Source organism: Pipistrellus kuhlii, unplaced genomic scaffold (genome assembly GCF_014108245.1).
Source record: "Pipistrellus kuhlii isolate mPipKuh1 unplaced genomic scaffold, mPipKuh1.p scaffold_m20_p_19, whole genome shotgun sequence".
In the NCBI taxonomy this organism is placed as follows: domain Eukaryota; kingdom Metazoa; phylum Chordata; class Mammalia; order Chiroptera; family Vespertilionidae; genus Pipistrellus; species Pipistrellus kuhlii.
In genome coordinates, this window is record NW_023425504.1 from 1 (window position 1) to 18267 (window position 18267).

The 18267-nt window shown below is 47.7% G+C and overlaps 1 protein-coding gene and 1 pseudogene across 1 annotated transcript; one reads left to right on the forward strand and one right to left on the reverse strand.

The window, feature by feature from the left end:
* Nucleotides 1–1110: 1110 nt before the first annotated feature.
* LOC118722159 lies at nucleotides 1111–2197 on the reverse strand (annotated as a pseudogene).
* An 8097-nt stretch (nucleotides 2198–10294) lies between these two features.
* LOC118722028 (heat shock transcription factor, X-linked member 3-like) lies at nucleotides 10295–11619 on the forward strand. Its single transcript, XM_036443371.1, has 2 exons — nucleotides 10295–10786; nucleotides 11053–11619. Exons 1-2 carry the CDS (start codon nucleotides 10295–10297, stop codon nucleotides 11617–11619), a joined length of 1059 nt encoding a protein of 352 aa, XP_036299264.1.
* Nucleotides 11620–18267: the final 6648 nt, after the last annotated feature.

Genomic DNA, 18267 nt, shown 5'->3' on the forward strand with positions numbered 1-18267 from the left:
GAGCAGGAAAAATTGCACCAGTACACCCACACCATGCCCATTTCAGGCCCCTGAGATGGGCATGATCCACAAATCCTAGAATTCAATCCTCAAATAACGGTGGTGGGGAAGGTGGCACAGAGGGAAGAATAGATGGCCCTGGATCATGGGGCCTGACTACATCACCCACTGTCCTTGCCTTTTCCCTGGGGAAGGGGGTCCTAGTACCTGATGGAGCTTGGATTCCAGGGGATGAGGACTGGCCTGTATGTAATAGGACAGTCATAACCGGTGGCTCCACATCAACATCATAGGGCCTAAGCCTCAGTACCACACTCCACATGAACAACACCCCACTCTGGGTAACTCTCCCCTCCTGTCTTAAAGGACATAACTTCACTTCAGCAATTATGTCCTCCTGTGTATGGAAACATGCCCATTCTCAAAGACAAGGCTTGTGGAACAAAAGTTGCCTGTGTTTACTCCTTTGCCAAACAGTGTCCTTCCAGTCCTGGCTCCAGGCTCCTGCTCTGCGTCCCCTCCCTTCTCTGGCTGGGTTGCCTTTCCCTGTGAGGACAGAGGCTCAATGAATGTTTAGGGTGCACATGAACCAGTGAGAAGAGTCTTTTACTGTTTATTTTTCTACATTCTTGAATAAGCTAAGAAAATCCAGGTATATATATTTTGTTTTTACAGAATGACAGACTAAATATGATATAGACATTCAAAAATTAACTATTTATATCTGTTTTTACAGCTATGCTCTTCACACTAAAATTTTTTTTAAAAAAAGCCTATTCCAAGTCCACATTATCTGATTACAGAGTAACAAATACAATGAAGGATTCCCATATTTTTCTTTTACCAAATAGCAAAGTTCTTTGTCTTAAGTTAAATTACAATCAACGTGTGATTTCATGTCCATTTGTAGACTTAGACTGAAGCTAAAAAACATTCTACTTAAGTAACATTATAAAATAACCAAAAATAAAAGAAGATACATTTCTAAGTCAACCCAATGGAACAGAGACACACCAGATGTTATTCACTATAATCCCCTAGCCTAGCCCTCCACCACTTGGATCATTGACTTCCCTCTTAAACACAAAGGAAAGAAATCTGCCTTGGACTTCACTGAGGGCAGAAGCGACTGGACTTGGCAGAAGAGCTTGCACTGGCTATGGCACTAGGATCATCTGTGGTGCTAATTCTGGCCCGGGCTCTCTGCTCCTCCTCTCTCAAAGCCTCCTCATACCAGTGTGGGAAGGATCTGGGGTCACTCTCTGTTGATCTGGGCCAGAAACTCCAGGACTTTGAACTTGGTGGTCTCAGCGTGGGCTCTGGGACCCCATAGGAACTCATAGCGAGCAGGTTGGCTATTGGGCACCTGCCGGTACTCCAGGTATTGTTCCTGCACCCAAACTTTGGTCAGGAGCTCTCTAGGCTCCCCATAGATACAATGCTCCTTCCCATCATGCACCCCCCTGACATGCAGGGCTTTCCAGATTACCTCCTCAGAGGCACAGTCACCCTCTGTGGCAATCAGCCACAGAACTGTGACCAGTAGGCCAGTGTTGGGAAACCTGTGCCCATCACCCACCATCCCATCATAGGTGAGACCCAAGGTGGTGACCAGGACATAGGTGTGGGTTCTGGGGTCCACTTCCTTCACATCAATGCCAAAGACCAGCTGCATGCACTCAGAAGCTGCGTCGAAGATCTCAGGGAAGTGGCCCTGGTGCAACTTGATGACCATACTCAGCAATTTCTGCCTTTGTGGTTGGCTCTTTTGCGCAATACTTCAGGAGCAGGAATGCCACCAGGTAAGCCTTCTTCAAACATAGGGCGCCTTGGAGAGTGGACTCAGCCTCTTCAGAGCCCAACCTGCTGCTTGGCCCCTCCTTATCTGGGCTGCTGGAGCTCTCATCTTCAGGTTGGCTACATGGAGAGGCTGCCATGGCAGTGGGGGGAAGGCAGGCACCCTGAGGAGGACTTGGTGTTTCAGCAGCAGCTGCCTCCTTTAGGCTCTCTTGGAAAAGGACTGAGAGGGAGGGAGACACAGCCTTTTCCTCCCCCTCAGCGCTGAACAGCTGCACTGCCACCAGTTTCTGGTTCTCCCTTGGGTCCTGATGGTCTTCCTCGGGCTTACAAAGCTCACTCATCTGATGGCGATGCATGGTGACTCGTGCTGGTACAGTGACAGAGTGTGGGAAGGTGGGCAATGGGGACCCACAGGCCTGTGAGAGAAAGGGAGTGTGAGGGGCCTCAGCTGAGAAACGCACCCTAGGCAGATCGGACAAAGGTAACTTACAGGTCTCTTTTTTAGGGGTGTTCTCGGGCCTCACACGGTTCTCTCCTCACTGGCCTGTCCAGTAAGATCCTGAAGGAGGAAGTGAGAAGGTTCCTCAGGGTGTAGCTAGCACAGCCCAAGGCTCTGGGAAAGACATGTGGTGAGGTGGGATTGGGTGTTGTGGGGTCTCCTCTGTCCTGATGATCACCTCTGTGCTCACTGAGGGTTTTCACCAGTCCCCGGGCAGGGCCTTCTTCTCCCCCTCTGCTGGCCTGAGACAAGACTCTCAGAACAAGACACGCACTTCTGAGAGTAACCAGAAGGACTTCGGGTGGCCCCACATCTAATAGGGGCAAGAATTCAGGCAGCAGAGGGGGAACCCCAGGTCCTGTCGATGAAGAGTTGAGGACCCTGAGGGAGATTGGGGGACCCTGGACCCAAGAACAGCGTTTCTCATCTGAGGCCCCTCACACTCCCTTTCTCTCACAGGCCTGTGGGGACCCCAGAGTCTAATAGGTGTCACCAAGGAACAATAATGTGCCACCTTACTCTATTGATTCCATCTGTCCCACTAAGTCTTTACCCTTTCACTGTACAGGAACTGAAGCAATTGCATCTGCTGACTTGAGGTTACCATCCTAAAGGAAAGGCCTCATCTCCCTAGACAACGGCAGAGGAAGTGAGGGGAGACAGTACATCCACAATACCAGCTCTCCCCATTCCTGACAAAAATGGCTCGGCAGACCTTGAGCTTTATGTATGCTTGTTTCAAGGGTGCCCTCATTCCTCATTGTGACCACCCTGCCAACTCATGGGAACCTGACTCAACTTCTGTCCAGACCCTCAGACCAAGGCTCTCCCCTCACCCAGACCACCAATCTAAAAATCAGGAGGGACTTAGACTGACAGCCTAGCCCAAGGTTTCTAGGGCTGAGATTAGGGGAAGGCTGGATTTCTGTGGTGTCCCGTTTTTGCCTCAAGGCTTGGGGTATACTCCCTCCTCCCTCGAGGTCCTCTCCTTCACTTTAGCCAGACCCAGTACTCTTGTCACTGTTGAGTGTATACCCTTCCTCAGATGACCGGACTTTGTCCACTCAGACCAAGGTCTTCACCTACCTGAGAGCCCCAAGAGACAAATGCGGAGGCACTACATTGCACAAACTCCAGGGGTAGCCTCAGGTGGCTACCATATCCCCTCTCCACCCCCCCTTCTGTCCCCACCCCCAGGATCCCTGCCATCATCACAAAATGCTGAGAGCAGGTTCTGGGCGCTCTGTCCTGGTTGCATTCCCGGTGCCCCTGTAGGTTATTCAGTTTTACTCCTGCCAGTGCAGGCCCTACCTCCATGCCTCCCACCTGGGATACTCTCTCTCTCCCCCTTAGAGAAAGACCCCACCTCACCGAGGACTCCCCACTTTCCCACACATAATAGAAAGGAGTGTGCCACTTAGATCCACTGTTGTTCCTTTCCGGGTTGAGGGCTGTGGACAGCTGGCCTTTGAATCATCCCTCCTTTTCTGAGAAGGGGGTGTGCATTGAGGCTTCACGGGATTGGGTGTTCACACCGGGCAGATCCTGGGACTTGCCCTGCTGCTGATCTGGGGTTAACTCTCATGCCAAGGTCCTCACATCCCCAAGATCCCCCAATCCACAGGCATGTGGCAATAGTAGGAGTTTGCAACATCCAGCCCTTTCTGCCAGGGTCCCCGACATTGGGGGGTCCAGGGTCACTTTAGTGCTCCCTAAACTGACCTGTGGCTCTGCTCCTTACACTGGACCTGGATGGGGAAGTCAGGAAACTATGTTTGTGGTCACCCCACACACAAGTCCTCCTAGGACAGAGTATTCTGGTGTCCAGTGTCGCCTACTTCTCCCTCGGGGTCCTCAACTTGACAGCAGCAGGACCTGGGGTCTCCCCTCTACTGCCTGAAGCCCAGCTCCTTCTGCCAAACCCCCATTGTCTCTCAGACCTAGATGCAGAACTCACAAAGCTCAATGTGCGAGATCACCCCTCCCTCACTCCCAGGAGGCCTGCGGGACAGACACTGTTCTGGGGTCCAGGGTCCCCCAATCTCCCTCAGGGTCCTCAACTTGACAGCATCAGCATCTGAGATTCCCCTTCCCTGATGCCTGAAGCCCTGCTCCTCCTACAAAACCCCCAATGTCTCTCAGACCCAATGCAGAACTCACAAAGCACAATGTGTGAGGTTACCCTCCCCCACCCCGGGAGGCCTGCCCGATGGACACTGTTCTGGGGTCCAGGGCCCCCAATCTCCCTCAGGGTCCCCACACTAATTCCGGGCAGATCCCTGACACCCTCTGCCGACCTGACAATCCGCCATGACACGGAGCCCCCGAGTGTCTCCACCCGGAAGAGGCGGAAGTCAGTCCTCGAAGCTGGTGGTCACCCCGCACCTTGGGGCTCCCGGGACTGACTGCTCTGGGGCCCAGAGTCACCTTGTCTCCCCCCAGGGGCAGACGGCAGTCCCCATGAGGCCTGCAGGCCCTGGCCCTCCCTCTGTGAACCGGAGCCCGGACCCCACACGGAGGCCTCAACCCCGACACCCGAAGGGCGGTCCGTGAGCCTCAGTGCCCAAGGCTCCCGGGAGGGGCTGAACTGGACCCCAGGGCCCTCCGTGGGGTCCTCACCCGGCTCCAGGCAGAGTCTGGGTCCTGCAGATCTGAGAGCGCTCCCCTCAGCTTGTCCCCTCCGCCGGCCTGAAGCCGGCTTCTCAAGATGGCGCTCAGCTCCCTGGATTCTCAGGTGGACGTCACCATGAGGCCTGCAGGCCCTGGCCCTCCTTCTGTGAACCGGGAGCCTGAGACCCGAGACACGAAGGGTTGTCCATGGGCCTCAGTGCCCAGGGCTTCCGGCAGGGACTGAACTGGACCCCGGGGCCCTCCGTGGGGTCCTCACCGGGCTCCAGGCAGAGTCTGGGTCCTGCAGATCTGATACCGCTCCCCTCACCGCTTGTCTTTGAGACACCCTCCCCCCCCCGCCCCACCCCCAGTTCTCTCAGGAGGCGGGCGAGGGGTGAGGAAATCCTGCTCAGACACCACCACCACCCCGGGGTCTCCCTAGGACCTGGGGCCTCAGTCGTCCCTCAGGGTCATACCTGGGCTCCGTCCCTCTAGCGACCCGAAGCCGGCCTCCCAGACATGGCGCTCGCTCTCCTCGCTCTGACCTCCGGGGCGGAAGTCAGGGGTTAGACTTCCGGAAGGGCTTTCTGTGGTCCCCCGGACTGAGAGCAGGTGCAGAGATGGGTCTGGAGGCCTGGGAGTGGTGACTCTGTTCCCCTCCGGCATCTGACAACACCAGGGCCCCTGGCCTCTGGGGACCCGAGTCTGTGTCCCTCAGACCTTGCTCGACTCCCCTAGATTCCTGGGCATGTGGAGGCATGTGCTCAGCCTGACAGCCCCACCCAGGGCCCGTAGAGCTGACAGGAGCACCAGGAGGTGGATTCTGTAGTGCCCTCCGTTCTGAAGCCCGAGGACCCCGAAATCCTCAATCAGGAGGGGCTCACACTTGCAGAGATCACTGCCATACCAGGACCAATGCTGGAGGGGGCACTACTGCGCCCAGGATGTGTCAGGAGCAGAGAAGAAGGATTATTATGAGTGAGGATTAAAAGTGAAATCACCTGCATTGGACAAGGAAAATGTAGACACACAACCACAATGCCACAACACTTCCCCAAATTCCTGCTGCTGCTCAGCATCTTCAATAGTAGCTAACCTTTAGAACCCACAGTTTCCACAGTGTCAACTAAGCTGGTGAAGAAGCCCCATGAGACCCTTTAATCTGGGATCCTTGCTATTGGCCCTGAGCTAATATTTCAGGACTTTCAACTTGCTGGTTTCAGCGTGGGCCCTGGGACTCCTCAGGATCTCCTACGGTGCAGGATCAGTTTTTAACTGGGTAGTACAAATACAGGTTTGGCCAATGTCATTCACACACTTAGATGCTGAAGCTTGTGAAGCCTTCTATGAAAAGAAACAACATTTGAAAAATTCCCATACAAAACAAGGATACATTTCAAAATCATCACAGGTACCCAAAGATGCTACAGCACTCCCCCCGCCTCTCCCCAACTTGCCCTGGGCCTCATATAAAGTGAAGAATTAGCCTCACATCATACCCAGCTCTAGAAGCAGCCAGACATGGACCTGAAACGTGCCCGGGTGCAACTTGGCTTAGGACCCCTCTTCCTTGCCACTCATAGCCTCTTCAGACAGGGATAGGATGGAACTAGGACCCATTCTATCATCCCTGAACAAAAATTCAAGGACTTTCAACTTGGTGGTCTCAGCGTGGGCCCTGGGGCCCAAAAGGAACTTGTAGTGTGCCACATCACTGTTGGGTGCCTGCGGGTACAAGCAGGTACTATTCCTGCACCCAAACTTTAGTGAGGAGCCCCCGTGGGATCCTATGTTCCTTTCCATCATGCACCCCAATGACCTGCAGGGCTTCCCAGATTTCATCCTTGGGGGCACAGTTGTCCTTCTTGGCAGTCACCCACAGAAGTGTAACCAGGAGGACATTGTTGGGAAATCTGTGCTCATTGCTCACCATCCTTCTCCTAAGGTACCTTACAAAAGAGGGGATCACAAAGGCAGCAATGTTGAATGGTGTCATCAAAGAGTACCAGGACCACTTCCCTGAGATCTTCATCCAAATCTACAGTGCATACGGCTGGGATTTGGAATTGATGGGAGGGAAGTAGACCCAATGACCAGTGCTATGTCCTGGTCACCACTGTGGGCCTCACTTATGATTGGGAGCTGATCCAGAAAGAAGATCTGACCAAGAGAGACATCAATGCACAAAGAGCTTACTTGAATGGGGTCTGAACAGGGCTGAGGAAGAGAAGAATCCTTCACAGCAGGAGACCCTCCACGGGTTTTTGGGTCAGGAGAGCACTGTCCAGAAGGGAGTGCATTGTTTTGACTGTTTGTGTCCCAGTAAAAGGCTGATGTCGCAACCCTAACCCCTAAAGCTGACAGCATTAGGAGGTTGGGCCTTTGGGAGGTGCCTAAGTCACGACGGCTGAGCCCTCAGGGATGGAAATAGCACCTTATAAAGAGTCTCCAGAGAGATCCATGCTCCTTCCACCATGTGAGGACACAGCAAGGAGGGCCCTCACTGAAGCACAATGGTACCTTAATCTTGGACTTCCAGCCTCCAGAATGGTGGGAAGTAAGTTTCTGTTGTTGATAAGCTACTCAGTCTGTGGTATTTTGTTACTCGACTAAGGGAGGAGGTCAAGAGAACAGCTGAAAGACTGGCATTGGAGAGGAGGCTCATGTGTCTAAGTGAGGTTGCTCATGAGCTCTGGGGGCTTGGCTTGAGGTCTTGGAACCACAAGGCTTTCTTTTATCTACACTTGGCAGCCAGACTGGCCTCAAGGGCTCCATAGTCCAGAGCTCAGCTCTTTCTCTATGGCTGCAAGGCTGTACAAAAGCAACAACAGCCAAGTCAAGACTGAAATCACTTTCCCTCGGAGGTGGCTGTCCAGGAAGTCCAGTCAGCTGTCCTGCATGGATTGCAGCCACCTAACTCTGGGGGCTCTGTTCATAAGGCAGCAACACACGTGGGTTATCTCTGGGATCTTTGGAGTTTTGAAGAGCATGGTGCCCAATACACTGTCTGACTGGTGGTTGTGGGCCCAGGGTTAAATTTCTGGGACTGAGCAGGCTTAACAGAGGAATGCCATTTTCATACTGCCTTTCATCATCTCCACTGAAGTCAGCAGTGTGAACATTTCCTCTTCAGAGGAGAAGATGAACTTAATGTCCTATATTCTTCTCCACAGTGGAACTTCAGTGGCTTTTGAATAAAATAATATTAGCTAATGATCCTACAGAATCAGGGGGACACTAGCATTGAGTGCCTAAATCATACCAAGTAAACACCTGTTCTTCATGAGATGCCAGACTGTGGTTTCCAGAGCCTTCTCTCCAATTTCCCTCCCATGAAATGGGCAAATTCCATTGAATAAGTAACCCGCAGAGTCATGAGCTGGCAAAGGCCACAAGGAACCCTCCTTTTCAGCCTTTAAAGAACTCTCTTAAGAAACAATACTTTGGTAGGCAGGCAACAGAATGGAGCTGGCTGTTTAACCAGAGACATTAGGAGCCTCCCCCACCCCCCAACCCCTGGCTGTAAAGATGCCCATTCTTAGCCTCTGGGGCATGTCCTCCAAGAATAGACTGATTCTTGAATGAATGCTTTGTAAACCTGTTCAGAAGCACAAACACCATGGACTGAGCCTGAGTCTAAACCCAGGGGCTCCATTAAGGATGCACTTATTAGGGTGAGGGGCACCTTGGGGAATTTTCTTCCTAAATGCCTTTGCACTCAACTTTTAGCAACAAAGCACTGTTTATAAATAGGGTAAAAATGAGGCCACTTAGTGGCAGGGCTGAGACAAAAACCTAGGACCCATGCAGGTGGTGCCCATTCATGATACCACTCTATCTCCCTATACAGAGTGATTATTAAGACCAAACTTGTCCACGACAACTACAGAACATGGATCACAAAAATCACCATACTGTCCTCTCCTCTGTAGTGAAGATGACTTGAATTTTGCTTTTGTGCCATTCCACACCCAAGCTCTTATCTATGTTCAACTACATATTTATGATTATTTTTATATCAGCTTCCTTCAGTCACAGATAGCTAAACAAGTTAGAATTTAACTTGGTAGTGAATCTGTGTAGAGTACGGTTTTTGGATTTTGAAAAGGATCTAACCCAAGAGCAAACAAAATGATTCAATATACCCATCTTCAGGGCTATGGCAGAAGAGGAACACATGGGCTTCTGGCAAGTAGAACAGGGCTGGCATGAGAGTGAGTCAATAGAATGCTTTGTTTCCCCAGAGCCGTGTATGTGCCTAAGCAAATCAGTAATGAAAAGAGGAAGAACCTGAGGAGATCCAATTTGGAAGTGGGGAGCTGGAAATCTGGCAGAGCCAAAGCCCATCCACTTCACTGAAGAACGGAAATGGGGCATAAGGGAGGCCTCAAGGGAGTCTGAATCTGAGGGTGTGGGGAAGGTGATTTGAGAAGACAAATGCAGGTGTCCCAAAGTGAACCCATCTTGGGTAGTAAGAAGAGTTCCTATGTGGAAGACACAGAAACTAAAGCCAATGCCATTGTGACCTGAGAGTGGTGAGATTTGGGGGCAAGCCAAGCTCAAGAGGGGGCTCCATAGGACATCAGAGGCTGCGTCTGTCCATTCCCACTGCAAAACCATAGAAGACGTGTTTAACGTCTTCTCTCAGGTGCTTTGGGTAGCACTGAGGTTGAGGAGTGGGACGTTCCCACCTGTGCTGGAGCACAGCCATATTATAAGGACAACTCGACCCAGAGCTAAGAAAATAGGACTCTTTTGGGCTCATCTGAGCAGGACCTACTAACCAGTAGACACAGCTGGAAGAGATCAAAGCAGAAAGCTTGTGAGGGGTGCACTGAAGAGGGGGGCTACCTACTGAGACTAGGGAACCTCCATTTTCTGGGAGCAACACTCCCCCAGGGGCCCATCTGACCCAGGCAGTATTGGAGGTTGCCCAAGTTAGGACTAACCAGGACCTGGCCCTTGAACAACAAAGGGTCCACCAACCATCCCCTCTTCTCTCTGTAGAGATGGGGGTAGAGATAGGATTGTGACCTCTCAATGCATCCAGTGAACTAGCAACACTAAACAATTTTTCTGGAATCAGATGAGCACATTTTCTATTAACCTGACCACTATATTTTGTACTATTTGAAAAGAGAAAAGATAGGGGCTCTAAAGATGTCCGCTCCCCCATACTTGGCCAGGGCCCACTCTGCAGAGCAGCCATAAGTCACCTTTGTGACATCACATGACTTAAGCAGCTGGTTGCCCCACAACAGAGACTCTAGAATTTTGAGGACAGTATATATTGGGCATCGCTGCTGTGACCACAGGCATTTCTGACCCCACTTTTGTAGAGATAGGATCTATGGTACCAAATGCTTGTTGATGTAGATCATCAACATGGCTAGTCAGAGTACCAATGAGATGCAGGAAGCCAGGCTGGCCCCATCAGAGGATGGGCAGCTACCAATACTGGCCCAATATGATACATCCCCAAATCCCCATGTGGGTCTCAGGGAGGCTTTGGAGAGGCATGGGGGCCAAGAAAAGAGCCAAGATCCAAGCCCACAATACAACCCTCAACCACAGGCCCCAAATCAAAGCACCGCCAATGTGGAAGGAAACAACATTCTTCATGGGCCATCCTTCCCAAGAAAGCTTTGGAGGATAGTGGAGGATGATGCCTTCCAGTCTGTGCACTGGAATGACGATGGAGACACCGTGATCATCAAGGAAAACCTTTTCCGGAGGGAGATTCTCTGTCAAAGGGGCGAGAAGCAAATCTTTGAATCGAACAGCCTGAAGAGTTTTATCCGCTTGCTGAACCTCCATGGTTTCAGCAAAATACGCCCTGGTGATTCTTCAGTTTGCTCTCCAAGGAACAAAATAATGGTAAAGTAGAAAGTTCTCCCATTTCCTATTTTGTTTGTTACTCAAACATCTTCCTAGTAGACCCAGAAAAATGTTATACCTGGAGGGCTTCATTTTCAGGTTCTAACCATTTTTGACATGAAAGATGAGAAAGCATAGATTTTTATATGAAACTATAGCCCCCTTAGAGATAACCTGCAGGGATGGCTAAAGACTCTGAAAGTCCAGTTAATGTCAAATAGATATATTTTCTCTCCAAATGACTAAAATAATTAATTTTGTTTCAGATCTACCAAAACAGCAATTTCCAGAGAGACAAGCCTTGGCTTCTTGAGAACATCATGACAAAAGGCAACCAGAAGACTCATGCTTTGCCAGGGACCAGTGAAACATCTCCCAAGAGAAAGAAGAAGATGGCCCACACAAGACATCCCCCAACAATTGACTACAATGATGCTGAAGAAAAGGCCCAGAGGAACGTCAAAAATGATTGGGGACCCAGTGCAACAGAATTTTTCAAGTACTTGGGTCTGCAGCCCACAAGAAGTGCCATGGAGGTCCAATGCCCAAGTGAGGCAGGTGGTCCAAGTGGGGAGGGCATGTCTGGGAATATCATGTTTATACCCCTGGAAACTGCAGGAACTGATGGCACAGGGGATGTGCCTACAAGCCCGCCAAATGACCCACTTCATGGTTCAGTGATGTCTTCATACAATGCCTGTTATTCCACCCTGATGGCTGGCTTTTCAGTCATGGCCCCACTTGAGGGCCCTGACAAGGAGGAGGAAGAAGAGGGGTCCTCAAGTAACAAGTGTTCACTCAGTAAGCAGTTCAAGGACAATGTAGACCACTAACATCACATTGACAGAAAATAGTCATTACTTTGTAACCATTAATTAATTTTGGCTTAAATAATGGAAAGCAAAACTAAATAGTAAAAAAATAAAAAAAAAATCCAATGAGAATTGTGAGTACTTGTTTTGTTTCCAATCCACACACCTCTTCAGATGAGCCCGAGGAGGCTAGAAATCCTGGCCCCAGAAAGATGTCTGTTCCTCTTGTCCTCTTTTATTTTCACCCACTCAGTCAAGGATCTGGCTAGGAAGTCCTGAGGCAAGCCCAGGAAGATCTGGTTCCCTGAGCTCTGCCTACTGGACAGGAGACAGAACTGCCTGGCTCCTGATCTTGGGGGAATCATCTTACATTAATCATGCATCTTGAAACAGAAGGATCTTTACTATGATTCCAGGAAGTTTCTGATAAACATCTGAGTATCTGTAGCTCAAGTTCCAGGGAGGCCCACCTAGAACCCAGGCCACCCCATCTGCTAAGTGGTATATGACAGAACCAATCTGGCTCAGAAGATAGGCCATTCCAGTTAACACCCGGGAGAAAGCCCATCATCCTCACAGCTAACAACCATTAGTAACCCTGCTAGAAGGGACATAAATAAATAAAATATTGCCCACACAGGAAAACAAAAAACTCTACCCATCACTTTTTTATCAGAGCTACATTTCAGATCTTATATCATGAGGTAGCTTTGTGACATGTCTAACACATGCCCTCATGAGCCAAGGGACACTTTGATAGCAGACAAGTCACTTGCCAGGACAGACAGGCACTTTGTTTCAAAGTCTGGTGCCCCTTCACGGTGAATGAGGTAATCACTGCTGGTCACTCTTGGGCAATCATTCAGTGCTCACTCCCAGACCTCCCATAAGGCCTCCTGGGTACTGCTGAAGTGTTCTGTGAGTTTGACCAGACAGAGAGGGGAAAATATGTAAGGAAGCCCCAAACACTAACCTGTTCTCCTAAAGCATTTTTCTTTGTACAACTCAGAAAAGAGAAGGACCAAAAAGAGTGATAACACCAAGATATTTCATGGCAGCTTTCCCTTTTCCCTAAAGTCAGAGTCTTGAGACAATGATCCCAGAGAGGCATCTCAGGAGGACAGTAGCCTACATCTGGGCACTGAAATCTGTTTATGCAAACAGCAGATGGTGGGTAGTGCTCTCCACAGCAGCACCAATTCAGTTCTACATCCCCGGCATCATGGCCCATTGATGGTCATGATTCAGCTGGATTCTCGGTAACTTTCCTGTGGAGTCCTCCTGCCCCTAAGGAATCAGGTGCTGTGGATGCCTAACTGGAAGATAGCCTTTCCCCCTTTCTTGGGTATGCGCTCCAGTAACCACCTGGGTTTGAAAGTGCAGTCGGGTACTTCTGCTTCAGGTTGGTCAGTACAGCCTGCTGTTCCAGTTCTACAACATCCTCAGGAGTCACTTTTTCTGGGCACTGCAGAGTTTCCTCAATTTCAGGGAGCCCCGTGCACCATGAGAGAAGCACTGAGATGTTTTACTTTCCATAAACCAAAGGCTTGCTGTGAGAGAAAATGGTTCTTTAAAGTTATGATCACGAAAGGCTGATTTCACCAAAAGGACATGGAATGAGCTGGGTCCCTCTGACTGAGCAATTCTGATGTGTCAAACTCTGTTCAGGGAATTCTGGGTGAGGCCAGGGGAGAGAATGAGAAGAAGAGGACAGAGCCTGGTCCACTAATGGGCAGGTCCGAACCTGATTGCTATGGGCAGCATGTACAAGGGAACCCACAGGCAATGAGGTCCCAAGCTCTTCACTAGGTGAAAGGAGCTGGTGTGGGACCTCAACACTGAGGGGTGAGTGAATGTGCTCAAGATGCCATGGGCAGTGGGAGTGGGGCAGGTGTGTGAAGTGAGGCAGACAGACTGAGTCTAGAAGCCACCCAACCTTCTCTGTGTGCTGTGCATCCTCCCCTGGTCTGTCATACATAAACACACATATGTGTACATACATAAACACACATTCAACACCATATGCAGACTTAGACCTGTATCTTTCTCTCAGATTACCAATGGGAACTGAAGTGCAGAGTTTACAGAAGGGTTATAAGAGAGTTCTTAGGAACATCATGACAACAACTGACATAAGATTCATGAAATGGACAAATTCCTAGAAATATTCCAACTAGGAAAACTGAATAAAAAAGTAAATAGAAAGATTTATAAGATTGCATTAGTAATCAAGCACTTTCCTCAAAGAAAAGCCTTACAAAATATCTTTACTTGTGAATTGTATGAACTTTTAAAAGAAATAGACCAAGCCATAGCCAGTTTGGCTCAGTGGGTAGAGCATCGGCCTGCAGGCTGAAGGGTTCCAGGTTTGATCCAGGTCAAGGTCAGGTACCTCTGTTGCAGGGCCCTCCCCATCCCAGGCCATGGTTGGGGCATGTACAAGAGGCAACTGATCAATCTGAGAGACATCTATGTTTCTCTCTGTCTTTCCCTGTCTCTTCCACTTGCTATTAAAAAAAAAAAGGGAAGAAAAGTATCCTTAGGTGTGGATTTAAAAAAAATAGATAAAATAAGTCAGTATTTTCCTTAATTACACAAGAAATGGAGAGAAGGGGATTATTTTTTTCCAACCTGAATTATACAGTCTCAACTGCCCAAATATATGAAAGATTACCAATCCTCTGGGCATGGATGGTAGCCTGGATTTGTCTATGAGTTGTAGTTCCTGTATAAACTCCCACACTGAAACTGGATTAACCGTCCCTCTTTCCCCCTTCTGTGTGATAATTTGTATGGTAAAATATTTTATTACTTAAACAACTTTTGTTTTGGGGAGGGGGCAAATACATTGATTCCCTGAATTGAAAAATCAGTTGATCTCCTGCTCAACATTAGCCACCTACATTTGTTTTAAATGCCATGGAATCATGATTCAATGAAAGCCTAGTAATTTGACTTAAAAAGTGGGTATGGAATCTCAGCTGAGTTTTGAGTTCCCTTCACTCCATACAATTGCATTGCTATTTAGTAGACAATTAAATGAAGAAGGTATTTATCAATTGAATCAAAAGTATGCTATGTGCTAATATGGCAAAAGAAAATGTGGTTTTCGTGTTAAATGTGCATATGCTTTATACATCTATGAACAACAGACACCTTTTAAAATATAATTTTATTGAAGTTGTTGATCTAGGTAGAAACGATTTCTCATCACAGGAAAGAAGAGCTATTAAATAGTGAGGTTGTATCATAGACCCAAAATACTGTAACACCAAGTGTGATAGCCCATCATAGCTGATTAGATGAGCTTCTTGCCTTTCCACTAGGCCTTGGTCAAGGAGCATCTCAATGACCACCATAATGGACAAAAGAATAGAGGCTCTTCTTTGATTTTCTTAGACTAAGCCCTGATAATCTTTTCAGATCCAGTGGAAGTGGGGAAGTTCTTCTAGCATCACCACTTCTAAGAGAAACAAACAAACAAACAAAAAAACATGATTGAGCTCTGTGGAAGGCAGAACAATGACCCCAAAATGTATCTATGTCCTTAATTCAGAACCTACGAATGTGTTACATTACATGACTAAATGAACTTTGCAGATATGATTAAGGTTCAAGACCTTGAGATAGGAAGATTATCTTGGATTATCCTGTTGGACTGATTCTTATCACATGAGTCCTCAAAAGCAAAGAATATTTACTGCTGTAGTCAGAAAGAGATGTCACAATGGAAGAAGCATTAGAGAGATGTGACATTGCTGACTTTGATGATGGAGAAATAGGCCATATGCCAAAGAATGCAGGCAGTCTCCAGAATCATGAAAAAACAAGGAAACAGAATTTTCCCTTGAGCCTCCAGAAAGGAACACAGTTCTGCTCATACCTTGATATTAGCCCAATGAGACCCAAGTCTGACTTCTGACCTACAGAACTGTAAGATAATAAATTTGGGTTGTTTTAAGCACTAAGATTGTGGTAATTTATTATAGCAGCAATAAAAACTAATAGGATATCAGATATATAGTATAACAAGTACCTGGACAGGAAGGTTATTTTCTCTATTACATGAAAACAAAGGCAGCATAAAGGGATATATAGCCTGTGCCTCTGTAACTACTAGAAATAAATATTTGAATGAGTTAAGTGGAGTTGAGTCACCATGATTGTGTATTTGGGATAATGCCAACAAATTTCTCCAAATAAACAGGCCCACATGCATCTGTTTGTTTTGCTATTGGACCATCAGAATCAGCATGACTTCTCAAGGCCTACTATCCCTTGCCCATGTAGTTTCTAAGTTAGATATACATGGTGACTAAAAATGTATACTCACATTGAATGATTATAAAGTCAGTGTTTATTAACATACTATTCATTTTTTAAAACAAAACTCCACAGAAATTATTATTATTATTATTACTATTATTTTTGGTAAATGCCTGTTTTTAAAATGATGAACGTTCTGGTCCAGATACTGCTGATAATGCAAAAGCAATGGAATATCCAACATCAAGAATCATTTTGTTTATTATTTGTGTATCCTCAATTCATTGATTATTCCCGGTTTTGTACCATAAACTTTATCTTTTATGTACCCCTATAAAAACTTTTAGTGGCACTTTAGAATAAGTTTTTTGTTCAAAACTTAGTCTGGCTTCACCCATTATTTCAAACTAGTGGCCCTGTACATGAAATTCGTGCACGGGTTGGAGGGTGTCCCTCAGTCTTGCCTGCACCCTTTCCAATCTGGAACCCCTCCAACTGCCAATTTAGGTCTGATCGCTGTGGGATTGGGCCTAAACCTGCAGTTAGACATCCCTCTCGCAATCCTGGATTGCTGACTCCTAACCACTCACCTGCCTACCTGCCTGATCACCCCTGAGCACTTTACCTGCTGGCCTGATCTCCCCCAAATGCGCCCCCCCTTCTGGTTTGATCAACCCCAATTGCCCCCCCATCAGCCTGATTGCCCCCAACTGCCCCCCTCTGCTGGCCTGATTGCCCCCACTGTCCCTCCCCCCTGCCAGCCTGATTACCCCCAACTTCCCCCCCTCTGCCGGCCTGCTTGCCCCAAACTGTCACTTCTGTTGGCCTGATCACCCCAAACTGCCCCCTGACAATGCCAGCCTGCTAGCCCATAACCTCCTCTGCCTCAGCTCTGCCACCATAGCTTTGTCAAGAAGGATGTCCGGAAGGTCTCCAGGTCTAAATAGCATATTTCCCTTTAATTAGTATAGATTCCCTTGCCAGTCTCCACATTGTGGAAAATGCTACACGCATAGGCAGGAGTGCTGATTAACTGGGAGTGGTGTCACATTCTGTTTTATTTGGCTCCATTACTATTAAATCACCAGCTAGCACTGCTATTACAAATAATTCAGATTTATCTTCAGGATTCTCACCTCACTTTGACATCTCTGCCTTGTTTTCACAGTAAGAAAATTGATACAGGGTTGAGGCAAGAGTCTTCTTATTTTGTGGCTATTTCTTAGCATAGGATAAAGTCTGGTGATTAATATAGATATTCTCTCCCATCCTTCTTAACCTAGATTTCATCTGGAAGATTACAATAGGTTATGTCTGTAAAAAAAAAAAAAAAAGGCTCTTTCTGCTGTTGGTCTGCCATGGTCCTACTCATGCTGCAATGCAGCATGGCTGAGACTCCCTTCCTGCATTGGGAAAGAAAGGAGATTCTGTTTTGTAAATTACTGAGTGACCTGAATGGGTCAACACTGCTCTATCAACATGAAATGAGATTACCACCAGCTGTTGTTTCATTGCTTTCAGAAGAGCCATTGAAACATTTGCAAAATAGCAAAGTGTTCCAGATGGAAGGGGCCATTGTTCAAAATCCAGACTGCCCCATGCACACTTCAGTAATGCACTTTGCACCCAATCCATACAAAATTTCAATAACACATCACAGGGTTTGTGTGATGGGTCTATGCCTCTGGGGAACCAGGGTGCCCTCCTTTTCCTTCACACTGACTTCTTTTTCCCCATTATTTCCCCCCATCTCTTGTATGACTATAGACCTTTCTAAAATTGTGTTCAAAATGAGTTATTAGACGAAATTAAAGTAAAAACAAAACCAGCTTCAAAGAGAGCAAGTGTTGTTTGAATATAAACATTGCCCTTTAGAACCCACGACAGACCTGCATGTTTTATTTTCATAGATTGATAGAACGTTATCTAAGAGACCTGGTGCATGGATTAGTTCACTGATGGGGTCCATCAGCCTGGCCTGCACCCTCTCGCAATCCAGGAACACCTGGGGTATATCTGAGAATCGGTTTTGGCCCGATCCCACAGGCAGGCCAAGGAACCCTATGCACCAGGCCTCTACTATGCATAAACGATCTTTGGTTAATCTCTTCATGCCCTTCCCTCTCCCTGACTCCCTCTGATATTTATCAGTCTGTTCTATGTTTCCATGCTTGTGGTTTCTGCTCCTGCATTGAGCGTTTGCCCCCTGGTACCATAGCTACCAGCCTGTTGGCCAGCATATTAGGTTTTTATATGTATAGATCAGTTAAACCTGAAAAGGAGTGAAAATTAAGTGTATTATCAGCTATTAAATTGTGTATACATTTTTGGGACACCTTATATTTACATCAATAAGAAAGGAATATTTAAAAACAGCAGGGGATGGACAGGAAGCAGAAGTGA

Excerpts from the sequence above, each read along its gene's own strand:
- LOC118722028 (XM_036443371.1), top strand. The coding sequence starts at position 10,295 with ATGGCTAGTCAGAGTACCAATGAGATGCAGGAAGCCAGGCTGGCCCCA. Across the intron at positions 10,787-11,052 it reads CTCCAAGGAACAAAATAATG|ATCTACCAAAACAGCAATTT; the intron begins GTAAAGTAGAAA and ends ATTTTGTTTCAG.